At 31.2% G+C, this 14,318-nt stretch overlaps 1 protein-coding gene across 1 annotated transcript in view; it reads left to right on the top strand.

Annotated features, from left to right (window-relative positions):
* Positions 1-14,318, top strand: part of LOC108564906 (hemicentin-1) — a 67,135-nt gene that overhangs the window by 37,563 nt on the left and 15,254 nt on the right. The window contains exon 3 of the mRNA XM_017924103.1: positions 12,984-13,194. Within this exon, the coding sequence (XP_017779592.1) occupies positions 12,984-13,194 (211 nt within the window). The remainder of the gene's footprint in view (positions 1-12,983; positions 13,195-14,318) is intronic.

Raw genomic sequence — 14,318 nt, 5'->3', positions numbered from 1 at the left:
TTCTTTTTATATATAATTATTTTCTTGTAACCTTAAACCATTTGAAGTTGTTTAAATTATTTCCAACAAAAAATATTGTTTACAACTTGTTTATATTTTTAATGTATAAAATATTTATTTTATCGAATAATAGCTAAAACACAAAAATAATTAATGATTTTTCACTTTGAAGTGGAACCTTCTTCGTCAGTTTTATATCACGTTCATCTATGAATTTCAGAGGATCCTGCATTGATATGAGCAATCATAGTGTTATCATCTTTATTTTTCGATTATTTTTTGTTTACTTTTCTCATTTTTCTGGTGAGGTTGAAATTTCTTGGAATCTCTTTGTTCCAACATCTCCTTTTCTATCATCCTGTCCTGATTCATTTGCAATTTCTTGCTGCAGCTTTGAACTGTTGGTCCAATACAAAAACATTACCTCATAAATACAGAGAGCTTCTTTTTGAACAATACCAATGGTATTGGACCAAAATTCGTTAATAAATTCAAGAATTTTCGTTGTTTTCATACTGCGTTCCGACATTTTTGTGTTACTTAGCTTGCAAATAGTCTCCACTATGTCTATCCATAATCATATTTCTAATTTTACTTTTATGATTCCAATATTTTTCACAGACTCCATGTCTCTTAAAATTGATGTGTTGTGTTTGCTAGAAATGTTTCTGATAAACTGAGAAAGTTTTCTAGCCGACAGTTAGGCGTTTCCATTTTCTCCACTAGGTGGTGGGGGTTCAGGTATATTCGCATTTTAGGTTTACACGAAATTAGGGTTTATTTCGCATAAAAATTTTGATTTGTAAACGAATCAACAGAAGTAAAATATCTACTTTTATTTCTGTGTCTCTGTAAAACCGCTTCGTAATTGTAAAGATTGATAATAACAAATTTAACAAAATTAAGGTAATTTCCAAAATCCATTTTTAATAAATTTTGCAGTAAAACAAAATAAAATCATGTAAAAAAAAGCAGAAAGACCTATGGACAATAACTCTTTGAAGATTTCAAAAGTGTTTAATGATTATTAACGAATTTTAAATAAACAATATTTTTAAGGATCTTAAACCTTATTTAAACCTATTTTAATTTTCTATACAAAAAGTTTAAAAAATCTGAAAATCAGCAAAAGTATTTACTTATTTATTACACACTAAACAAGATGCTAAGTCCTCGACGTTAAACTACTTATTGAAAGTTAAGCAACGAGAATGGGTGACCAAACAGTCTCTTTCTCTCAATCAATATTTTTTTGTTATCCTAACATTAAAAATAATAATCGACGTATTACAAATTTTTAAAAATTAAGATGAAAACGTTTGAAAGTTAAACAACAGGAATAGATGACCAATTCTTCTCTTTATATATAATTATTTTCTTGTAACCTTAAACTATTTGAAGTTGTGTAAATGATTTCCAACAACAAATATTGTTTACAAAATATATGAAAAAAATAAAACATGGATTTATATTTTTAATGTATAAAATATTTATTTTATCGAATAATAGCTGAAACACAAAAATAATTAATGTTTTTTCACTTTGAAGTAGAACCTTCTTCGTCAGTTTTATATCACGTTCATCTATGCATATCCTGAAATTCAGAACTTCCTGCATTGATATGAGCAATCATAGTATTCTCATATTTATTTTTTGTTTACTTTTCTCATTTTCCCGGTGAGGTTGAAATTTCTTGGAATCCCTTCGTTCCAACATCTCCTTTCCTTATTCATTTGCAATTTCTTGCAGCTTTGAACTTTTGGTCCAATACCACCAGCCTCTCATAGAGACACACCGCTTCTCTTTGAACAATACCAAGGTATTGGACCAAAATTCATTAATAAATTCAAGAATTTTCGTTGTTCTCATACTGCGTTCCGACATTTTTGTGTTACTTAGTATGTGAATAGTCTCCACTATCTCTAGATCCATAATCATATGCTTGTCTTCACTCTCTAAATAATTTTCTAATTTTACTTTTATATTTGTAATATTTTTCACAGACTCCATGTCTCTTAAAATCGATGTTCGTGTTGTGTTTGCAAGAAATGTTTCTGATAAACTGAGAAAGTTTTCTAGCCGACAGTTAGGCGTTTCCATTTTCTCCACTAGGTGGTGGGGGTTCAGGTATATTCGCATTTTGGGTTTACACGAAATTAGGGTTAATTTCGCATAGAAAATGTTGATTTGTAAACGAATCAACAGAAGTAAAATTTTAAAGATTGATAACTTAACAAAATGAAGGTAACTTTCAAAATACATTTTTAATAAATTTCACAGTAAAACAAAATAGAATCATGTAAAAAAAGCAGAAATACCTATGGACAAATAACTCTTTGCAGATTTCTATTTTATTTTCGTTGTTTTGTTTTGTTATAAAAAAATGAAAGAAATTCAAAAGTGTTTAATGATCATTAACAATTAACGAATTTTAAATAAACAATATTTTAAAGGATCTTAAACCTTATTTAAACCTATTTTAATTTTTCAATACAAAACGTTTAAAAAAGCTGAAAATGCAGCAAAAGTATTTTCTTATTTATTACACACTAAACAAGATGCTAACTCCTCGACGTTAAACTACTTATTGAAAGTTAAGCAACGAGGATGGGTGACCAAACAGTCTCTTTCAATATTTTCTTGTTATCAAAATATTAAAAATAATGATATCATCATCAACGTATTACAAATTTTTAAAAGTTAAGTTGAAAACGTATTAAAAGTTAAGCAACAGGAATAGATGACCAATTCTTCTCTTTATATATAATTATTTTCTTGTAACCTTAAACTACTTGAAGATGTCTAAATGATTTCCAACAAAAAATATTGTTAACAAAATATATGAAAAAAATAAAACATGGATTTATATTTTTAATGTATAAAATATTTATTTTATCGAATAATAGCTGAAATACAAAAATAATTAATGTTTTTTCACTTTGAAGTGGAACCTTCTTCGTCAGTTTTATATCACGTTCATCTATGCATATCTTGCATTTGAGAGCAATCAAATGCATTGATATGAGCAATCACAGTATTCTCATATTTATTTTTCGGTTATTTTTTGTTTACTTTTCTCATTTTGATGAGGTTGAAATTTCTTGGAATCCCTTCGTTCCAAAATCTCCTTTTCTGATTTATTTGCAATTTCTTGCAGCTTTGAACTTTTGGTCCAATACCACCAGCCTCTCATAGAGACACACCGCTTCTCTTTGAACAATACCAACGGTATTGGACCAAAATTCATTAATAAATTCAAGAATTTTGGTTATTCTCATACTGCGTTCCGACATTTTTGTGTTGCTTAGTATGTGAATAGTCTCCACTATTTCTAAATCCATAAACATATGCTTGTCTTCACTCTCCAAATATTTTTCTAATTTTACTTTTATAGTTGTAATATTGTTCACAGACTCCATGTCGACTAGAAAATTGATGTTCGTGTTGTGTTTGCAAGAAATGTTTCTGATAAACTGAGAAAGTTTTCTAGCCGACAGTTAGGCGTTTTCATTTTCTCCACTAGGTGGTGGGGGTTCGGGTATATTCGCATTTTGGGTTTACACGAAATTAGGGTTTATTTCGCATAGAAAGTGTTGATTTGTAAACGAATCAATAGTCGTGAAATATCTACTTTTATTTCTGTGTCTCTGTAAAGCCGCTTAATAATCATTACTATTTCTTTTCAATAGTTAATTAATAAAATAAGAAGAGTATTTTCAGAGTATAGTGCTGGTAAGTTTTATTGTGCAGATTTCTATGCCTCGATTAGTTCGGTTTCAAATAGTCCGGATCAGATGTTAACAAACATTAATTTAAGAAAAATACTTTTATTTAGTAAATTTTTAATAGGAATTACAAATATTAACGACTAATAATAATGAACATACAACTTATTAAACATAATTAAAATGGAAATAAGAAATTAGTGCGCGGAAATTTCAATGCCCGAGAAAAAATTGGCGAAAATAAATTCGTCTTGAGAAAAAAAAACTGCGTTTTTTCTTTTATCAAAACAAACTTTCTTAATTAAAAAAGTAGAACATTCGGCATATGAAAAGAAGTATACCGATCCACAATTACTGCTTTTTTTTTCTTCGCCTCTCGTTTCCTATAATACCATTACGTCTTCTATGGAAACGTGAACGCTTTACGAAAGCACACTTTAATTAAGTTACACGAGAATTTTCCTGCGGAAAATGTGAATATCGATTTGAGGTTTCCATTTGAAAACTTCTGTTTAATCGATTCAATCGGAAATCCGAAACTGAACGTAAGATGAGTACATACGGTTTCTGTCTCTAAATGAGGAGAACCAAGTTCTCTCTCTTTCTCTCTCTCAGTCTTCGCGAAAGCACCAAAGTTTTGATTTGCTATGCTTCCTCGTACTCGCGTCGTTTCCTTACATTTCGCTCATTTTCTTTATCCCATTGTCGGCGTTCGCCGATCTGGTGAGGATTTCAATAGAGTTTTGGGAGAAAACGTCGCCCAATTTTCAGCTCAAATCGGAAACTAAACTACATACGTGACGCAATTCCGTCAGATGCTGTAACCCGAGATTACGTGACGCACGGAAACTCCTTATTACTTCGCGGAATGAAAACAAACACAAAAAAAAATATACCTGAACTTCTAAACTTGATAACAGCAGCTGTAATATAATCAACTACAGTTTATTGTATGCAGGTAGATTTTTTTTTCTACGAAATTTTGGTTGAATACCCTCACCCCGAGCACTATAAGTACATAATAATTACATAAATTGTACAGGTCAGTTGCGAATTTGCTTTGAACCGAAGCACACACGATCATGGACTCTGGAATCGATTGGTACGAGATGATGAGCTGCTTCCAAGGAGGTAAGCACTCCGCGCTGAAGCAACATATGGAGGAGTTGATCAAGATTCCATCGAAGGAGGACGATTGTAAGAAGTTAGTTAAGAAGCTGAAAACCATTATCGAGAATTGCCTGAAATACTTGAATACGTACGGCATCAAATCCAGAGATTGGGAGAACGTCATCATCGGTTTCGTCTTCTGTAAGTTGCATAACGAAAGCGTGCAAGAGTTCAGGAAATATGGGGTCACCAATTTGGAGGAGCTTCTGTCCTTTCTTCGATCTCGCGTCGAGCAATTATCCACAGGAGATTAGTGCCTATAGATGTGAAAAGTTGATTTTTTTTTGTTGATGAACAAGTTTTGAAGTGGTCTTGATTGTGGAACGATTTACAAAATAATGTGATTGTTAAATTATATAAATTTAACGTGATACAGGTAAATATTTATTTATTTATAAATTAAGTTCAGATGTGGTCTACGTGCTCTCTGGAATCGATTGGTACGAGATGATGAGTAGCTTCCAAGGAGGTAAGCACTCCGCGCTGAAGCTCCACATGGAGGAGTTAATCAAGATTCCATCAAAGGAGACGATTGTAAGAAGTTGTTAAAAAGCTGAAAACCATCATCGAGATTGCCTGAAATACTTGAATACGTACGGCATCAAATCCAGAGATTGGAGAAACGTCATCATCGGTTTCGTCTTCTGTAAGTTGCATAACGAAAGCGTGCAAGAGTTCAGGAAATATGGGGTCACCAATTTGGAGGAGCTTCTGTCCTTTCTTCGATCTCGCTCGAGCAATTATCCACGGAAGATTAGTGCCTAGGATGTGAAAAGTTGTTTTTTTTTTGTTGATGAACAAGTTTTAAGTGGTCTTGATGTGGAACGTTTACAAAATAATGTGATTGTTAATTATATAAATTTAAGATAAATATTTATTTATTTATAAATTAAGTTCGGATGTTTCTACGTGCCTTTTCCGATGTACAAAAAAAATGTTATATTATTATTATTAATTATTTTTCTAAATAAATATATTAATATGTAAGTACAAAATTTTATTGTTTTTTTTATTTACTTTTTTGTATATTATTATACAAAAAATTGAAAGCGTGCAAAAGTTAAACAACTAATTTCATTTACTTTGGTGATTTATTTTTCAATTTGCTGAAAAATATGCAAATTGAAAAATAAAAAAATAAATTTTGAAAGAAATTATAAAATTAATAATAACACAATATTAAAGAAAAACTAATATTTTTGATAATTTTATTAAAAAAGATAATTTAGTTTCAATAATATTGTAATTTCATCAAAATATGTTGAAAAGTAATTTTCACTAAAAAAATGTTGAATATAGAAAGAATTCAATAATAAATAGGTTTGTAGGAATTGTTACAATTTGCAGATTTATAACGAGGTTAATACGTATAAATTTAATCAGGATATGGATCTTGCCTCAAAACCACCGGAAATTGCTTTTGCTGATCGGAAATCAACGTCGGGGGAATTGAAATAAATATTCGAAAAAATAGTCATAATACAAGTAAATATTTATTTATTTATAAATTAAGTTCAGATGTGGTCTACGTGCCTACTCTGGAATCGATTGGTACGAGATGATAAGTCAAGGAGGTAAGCACTCCGCGCTGAAGCTCCATATGGAGGAGTTGATCAAGATTCCATCGAAGGAGGACGATTGTAAGAAGTTGGTTAAGAAGCTGAAAACCATCATCGAGAATTGCCTGAAATACTTAAATACGTACGGCATCAAATCCAGTGATTGGGAGAACGTCATCATCGGTTTCGTCTTCTGTAAGTTGCATAACGAAAGCGTGGAAGAGTTAAGGAAGTACAGGAAGTCACCAATTTGGAAGAGCTTCTGTTATTTCTTCGATCTCGCATAGAGCAATTATCCACGGAATATTAGTGCCTAAGGATGTGAAAAGTTGTTTTTTTTTTGTTGATGAACAAGTTTTTAAGTGGTCTTGATTGTGGAACGATTTACAAAATAATGTGATTGTTAGATTATATAAATTTAAGGTAATACAAGTAAATATTTATTTATTTATAAATTAAGTTCAGATGTGGTCTACGTGCCTTTTCCGATGTACAAAATAAATGTTATAGTTAATTATTAATTATTTTTCTAAATAAATATATTAATATGTAAGTACAAAATTTTATAGTTTTTTTTAATTTACTTTTTTGTATATTATTATACAAAAAATTGAAAGCGTGCAAAAGTTAAACAACTAATTTCATTTACTTTGGTGATTTATTTTTCAATTTGCTGAAAAATATGCAAATTGAAAAATAAAAAAATTAAGTTTGAAAGAAATTATAAAATTAATAATAACACAATATTAAAGAAAAACTAATATTTTTGATAACTTTATTAAAAAAGACAATTTAGTTTCAATAATATAGTAATTTCATCAAAATATGTTGAAAAGTCATTTTCACTAAAAAAATGTTGAATATAGAAAGAATTCAATAAAAAATAGGTTTGTAGGAATTGTTACAATTTGCAGATTTATAACGAGGTTAATACGTATAAATTTAATCAGGATATGGTTCTTTTTCGAATTGATTTGATCTTGCCTCAAAACCACCGGAAATTGCTTTTGCTGATCGGAAATCAACGTCGGGGGAATTGAAATAAATATTCGAAAAAAATAGTCATTTTATTACAAAAAAATAATAGATTTATTTCAATTCACTTCAATTCAATAACAAAATACTTCAATTTTGTTGCAGAGAGTGAGAAGATATTGATAGATATTGATTGATAAATGTCATTAAAAATTGGTTTTATTGGTAGGAAGATTAACTTGTAGACGTGGCATATTTTGTAAATTTTATAATTTGTATTTATTGAAGATATTGTGTATTAAAATGTAAATAAATTCTGTTAAAATATTGATTGATTATGTAAGTGAAAATGGTTTGATTGACGGGAAGTTTATCTTGTAGACGTGGCGAAATTTTGTAAGGCGGATGTATTAAATACATAATGATATACAAAGTGATTAACTGAAGTGAACTGAAAGTTTGGGATTGGGAAGTTGGGATAGGATTTGTAGTGAGGCTTTCAGTTAATTACCGAAGTGTGATGTAAAGTTGCAAAATACACTTTTGTGCAAGTTACAAAAGTGCAATTGCCGATGCAACAGAAGCTGTAGTTGTCAGCGGAGGAGGCGTATGCACTTCAGCGGAATACGAAATGTTCAGCTGTAATTGATGGAGCGATGGTAGTTGTAGCAAGTAGCTACTAGCATCCATTACATTTCACTCCGTCCAATGTATCGCGATTAGATGTGGGAATACACCGAAGGAGCAACAAAGGTAAACGGAAAGAGAAGAAGGAGAAATAGGGAAAAAGAACGAGGCCGGAAGAGAGTCGGAAATACAATTCCATGCATCCTGGTGATATACAGTCTCATTTCCGACTGATGAGGAAACTTTGTTAAAATTAAGATACAAGATAAGAAACCGGCAAATCTTTTTGTGCGCTCCATCCTCGTGAAAAGGACGAATGTTTCCCTCACGTTATCCAACGAAAGCTGCGAACTCTCGGCGAATCGGAATGGGCGAAAAGGATCCGTGCAATTCAACCTGCAGACTTTCGGGATTAATGTAACGTTAAATATGCGAACGAACCATCTGCATTTAATCTCCACCCTCATCCCCCATCGTCTCCGACGCTAACTGAATAAACTCTCGGAAAAAAGTCGACCGAACTTGTACAATAATAAAGCTGCGAAACTCGAAAATAAAGGAAGAAAGAAACACGTAAATCGCAACAGATTTTCGCGCTAAAGTTTAAATTAAAAACTTCATTAAGCAGAAACGTTGATTAGTCGCGATGGTCGATAATTAATTTTTATAACGCATTAGCGGCTGCCACGAACGCTTTTGTCGCAGCCCTCTCTTTTTTTTAATCTACAAGCGCAAAGTTTTTAATGAACAAGGATATTTAAGATGGAAAAGGACAAGAGGAAGGAAACAAAACAAACAAGAAAAAGGTGGAATGAGAATTTAAAAAAAGAAAATAAAAGGAGAGTTAATCTTTAAAGTCACCATTGTGTCTCGATTATCTGCGAGCTTCTTTTGTCGATGGATGCATTAATGAACTTTTTCACAGTCAACGACCGAACGAGAATGAAAGACATCCTGCATCCATTCGCAATTTTAATTTAATTTTGCTTTCCTGACTAACTTCACTTAAAAACCAGTAAATCATCCTATTAATACCTTTATTTCCAACTTCAACAACGAAAAAATATAATCATAATGAAGGTATGTAAATATTCTATGGTTTTTATAGTGAAATATTGCAAGAAATAGTGAAAAAGAAGGCTAATATTATACTAAAGTTACAAATAACAATAAAAATCCTGAAGGTATTTAGAAGTTTGTAGATGACTGGTTTAGATTAGAAATTCGTTTTCTTACATAATACACGGAATCAAAGTTGAAACCTTACAGTTTTCGCGGTTCGTGCAACCTGTTCTTCCTCTCGCTGAAACGTATCGCGGCGTTCAGTTCAGGGCTTTAGACATTGCCGCTGAAACTTTTGAGACGTTCCGCGGAGACGTGCAATATGCGTAAGAAATCCGACCGTAATCATAAGCGAATAAAGTATGCTCTCAGCGAATACTTGATGCGATGTATTAAGGGAGCGAGATGTAATTTATATTGTGATTTTGCGGGTGGTTGAAGAGGAGAGGAGAGGAAGACGAAGACTGATTAAGGACGAGCGAATGAAATTATTTACGAGCTTCGGCTAAATGCATACATCCTTTCAGACCTTTTCATTGTGCTGCTCGAAGGGAAGGAAGCATTATTATTATTTCGGGATTTTTCCTTATTCGCTTTTCTTTCTCATTTTCAAAAGAAATTTATAAATAATAAAACGCGCGTGGGCGATGGGAAACTGTTTGTGTATGAGAGAGAGAGAGGAAGAGGTACCTTTTCTTCTCGTCCCAACATGTGTAACATAAAATTTCGAGTCAGGCTGCGTCAATATATTTTGTATGTCCTTAAATTACTCCACCTCCGCACCCCTTGCCTTCCTCTCTATGTATTATATATATAAAACAATATACATATGTACTCATATATATATAGGGTTCCTTTTTTTTGTTACGACCGTCGTTCTATAAGTATTCAACCGTGCGAAGAATACCGGTGGGTAGGGGTTTCTTGCGGAGGGTGCGGTGATGGGTTGGTTTTTGCTCGGGGGCGGCGTGCGAGTTAAAATGAACTGCCACGAAGATGTCTCACGTACCACCGAAGGGGTGGCGTACACAAAGGGAAGGTCGTCGTCTTATGTTATGCTATCTACCATCGGAATTGTCACTTCTGGGACTGTGCCAATGATGTAGCTACTACACGCATCATCAAGCTTCCGCCAAGAATGTACATAGATAGATATACTGGATGAAACAACTAACTGTGCCAACTATTTTCGTAGCACTTAAAGATCCAAGAAACATTGATTACAATACGTCAATAAACAGAAATATAAAATTTCTGAAAATTATAGAAATGTGCATATTCAAGGCCATCACTTCATTCGAAATAATCTGATACTAAAGCTGTAACTAAATAAGAAACTAGGTCTGAATCAATGTGAGCTTACGCTTAAAATGAGCGTCAAAAAATATTATTTATGAAAGTTATATAAATCTGCTTTTCAAGATCAGCTTATTTGAGAAAAGTGAATTGATTAAACTTGATTTAAATGAACCATTATCTATATTGGACCAAAGGAAGACTAATTAATTACTTAATAATAGGAACAGGATAATTCTTAAGTTAAAATATTTTTGTAAAAATACTGAAAAATTCTGAAAACTGATATTAATAAAATATAGCTAAAAGTTTAACATTTATTATATTATATATTTATTATACAAATACGTCATGAAGTTGACATGTAACAAAATATGTCATGAGAAACGTCAGTTTGATAAAATGTCATTATTAATTTCAAATGGATAATAGAAAGACTGACAGTTTTCAAGGTCATGACTTTCATTAAAACTAACTTGAAACTAAAGCTCAAACTAAATATGAATCTAAGTTTGAATTAAGTTTAAACTTAAACTGAAACTAACCTGTTATCAATGAAAAATGAAAACTGTAATTAATTATTAAATTAATTTAGAAAATATCTTATAACTGAAGCATAAACTAAATATAAAAGTAGGTCTGAATGAATCTGAAAACTGAGCTTATGTTAAATATCACTGACAGATAATATTATTTATAAAATAAAACTGGATTTTTAAGAACATCACTTTTTTTAAACTTTGTTTGAGAAAATTTAATAGTAAAAAGTTGAATTAAATGAACCTTGTCTAAATTAGACTAGAGGAAGCCTAATTAATTACTTGATACTAGGAACAGTCTAATTTGCAAGATTCATATAATTAAATTCAACAAAAATATTTGGTAAAAATGTTTAACATTTATTATATTATATATTTATTATACAAATACGTCATGAAGTTGACATGTAACAAAATATGTAGGTTATGTCATGAGAAACGTCAGTTTGATAAAATGTCATTCGAACTGTCATTATTGATTTCAAAGGGCTAATAGAAAGACTGACAGTATTCAAGGTCATGACTTTCATTAAAACTAACTTGAAACCAAAGCTCAAACTAAATATGAAACTAAGTTTGAATTAATCTGAAACTTAAACGTAAACTAACATGTTATCAATGAAAAATGAAAACTGAAATTAATTATGAAATTAATTTCGAAAATATCTGAAAACTGAAGCATAAACTAAATATAAAAGTAGGTCTGAATCAATCTGAAAACTGAAGCTTATGTTAAATATCACTGACAGATAATATTATTTATAAAATAAAACTGGATTTTTAAGATCATCACTTTTTTAAAATTCGTTTGAGAAAATTTAATAGTAAAAAATTGACTTAAATGAACTTAGGCAATGAAATTAGACTAGAGAAGTCTAATTAATTACTTGATACTATGAACAGTCTAATTCGCAAGATTCATATAATTAAATTAAACAAAACTATTTGGTAAAAATACTGAAAAATTTTAAAAACTGATATTAATATAATGTAGCTAAACGTTTAACATTTATTATATTATATATTTATTATATAAATACGTCATAAAGTTGACAAGTAACAAAATATATAGGTTATGTAATGAGAAATGTCATTAGAACTGTCATTATTGATTTCAAAATGCTAATAGACAGAAATATGCGTTTTCAAGTATGAAACTAAGTTTGAATCAATCTGAAACTTAAACGTAAACTAAGATTGCCTAGATTGGACCTCTTAGAAAGTTATGTAATATAACTTAAAATAATATTTTACACGAAATTGCTATGAGTTTGTCTTAATCATATTCTAGTAGGCATTGTATCATATGAACAGCTGTCAATTCTTGAAAGACAACGTACGTCAAAGTTAACATGTAACAAAATATGTGATATATAATTATGTCATGAGAATCAACTATGTCATTGGAACTGTCATTAGTATTATTTCAAGTAATAATTATAATGAAATTGTGTAATATATAAGAAAAGCGGAAATAAGTAATAAACACAGACAAAAAATATAAAGTGCGCACAGAAAATCCAATCATTTTTGATAAATAAATCTGTAGGATGGGAATTATGAAATACCGGGGACCATTCAAACTTAATGATATGAAATGGGCGACGTGGGGGTGGTGTGTGGGGTCGTTTCGAACAAAGGAAGAAAATGGATGGTCGCTCTGCATCCCCGGCGGGGACGAGCGCGAGTAAATGAAAAGTTCCCTTTTTGACGCTCGCAAAGTAAAACAGCACTGAATAAAAAGCAATATTACGGTGCGCCGGGGGCCGTAATTTCCTGACCCCCCTTTTTCCCACCCCCCGCTCATGCCACTGCTCCCGCTCATTCTTTGTACCCACCGGACAAATTGCCTCGCTCATACAATGACCCAACCTACTGTCCACCCCCGCAAACACGACGGATAAATAAATCATTCCGAAACCTCCACTTATACCCGAAGACAATCCGCAACTAAATAGGCTTTACATCCTTCGATCAATTCACCGAGGATTACAAATCTGATTGTCCTTTCTTCTTGGTTTCGTTTTCAGGTGTCCTGGGTTCGACATCGTGACATTCATCTTCTGACTGTTGGACGGTACACCTACACTTCGGATCAGAGGTTCGAGGCTTTGCATTCACCTCACACGGAAGAGTGGACTCTGAGGATAAGGTATCCGCAACGCAAGGACACAGGAATCTACGAATGTCAGATTAGTACTACTCCACCTATCGGGACTTTCGTACATCTCACCGTCGTCGGTAAGTCTTAATCTATAACTAAACTCAAAATTACTTGAAAACTCAATCAATCTGAAACAGAATCTTAATATGAGTCTTAATCAACTGAGTCTTAAACTACAATTAAAACTGAAACTGAAGTTTATACTAAATATGATACTAGACCTGAATAAAACTTAAACTGAAGCTTAAGCAAGATATGAATCAATCAAAAACCGAAACTAAGTATGAAAGCAAACCTGAAACTATCTAAAAATGAAACTTAAACTAAATATGAAACTAAATCTGAATCAATATGAAACTAAACCAAATCTGAAGTTTAAATTTAAACTACATATGATACTAAACCTGAACTTATTTGAAAATGAAACTAAATCTAGATCAATATGAAACTGAAGCTTAAACTAAATATGAAACTAATTGTAAATCAATCTTAAACTCTAAATAAATATTAATCTAAATGTGAAGCTTAGAATAAATATGAAACTAAAATCTGAAACTAAAGCTGTATCAATCTGTAAGTGAAGGTGGAACGAACATTTTCGCATCCCGAATTAATATTCAATTATCCTCCACGTGTATGAATCCATTAGAATATTTGCTTTGCAAATTCGAGGCGAATCAAAATATCGCTCTGTTTACCATCGGAATCAAAGCCTTATCGCATCTGCATACCATTACAATTCCACTATTTTCCGAAATAATATTATGCCCTCTCTCTCTCCTCCAGTCTGGATATACACATTCAAATCAGCAATTCACGTTTTCCTTTTGTCATATTTCTATTTCCATATACGTTTGTCCATTTGACCCAAATTTTCAACAATTTTTATAGACTAATTACAATTTTATTGTAAAAACGTATATACTTTCTAATATTTAACTAATTTAAAAGTTAACAATTGATAAGTTTTCATAATATTCAAATAATTTAAGAATTAATATAAAAAAAAATAGAAAATACTTGATTCTTAATAACATTTCCTATGAAAATAATAAATAGTACGTTTGTCCATTTGTCCCAAATTTTCAACAATTTTCATAGACTAATACAATTTTATTGTAAAAACGTATATTCTTTCTAATAAATAGTACGTTTGTCCATTTGACCCAAATTTTCAACAATTTTCATAGACTAATACAAT

Source organism: Nicrophorus vespilloides, unplaced genomic scaffold (genome assembly GCF_001412225.1).
Source record: "Nicrophorus vespilloides isolate i.1.1-1 unplaced genomic scaffold, Nicve_v1.0, whole genome shotgun sequence".
Lineage (NCBI taxonomy): Eukaryota > Metazoa > Arthropoda > Insecta > Coleoptera > Silphidae > Nicrophorus > Nicrophorus vespilloides.
This window is presented reverse-complemented; position numbering and strand designations above follow the sequence as displayed.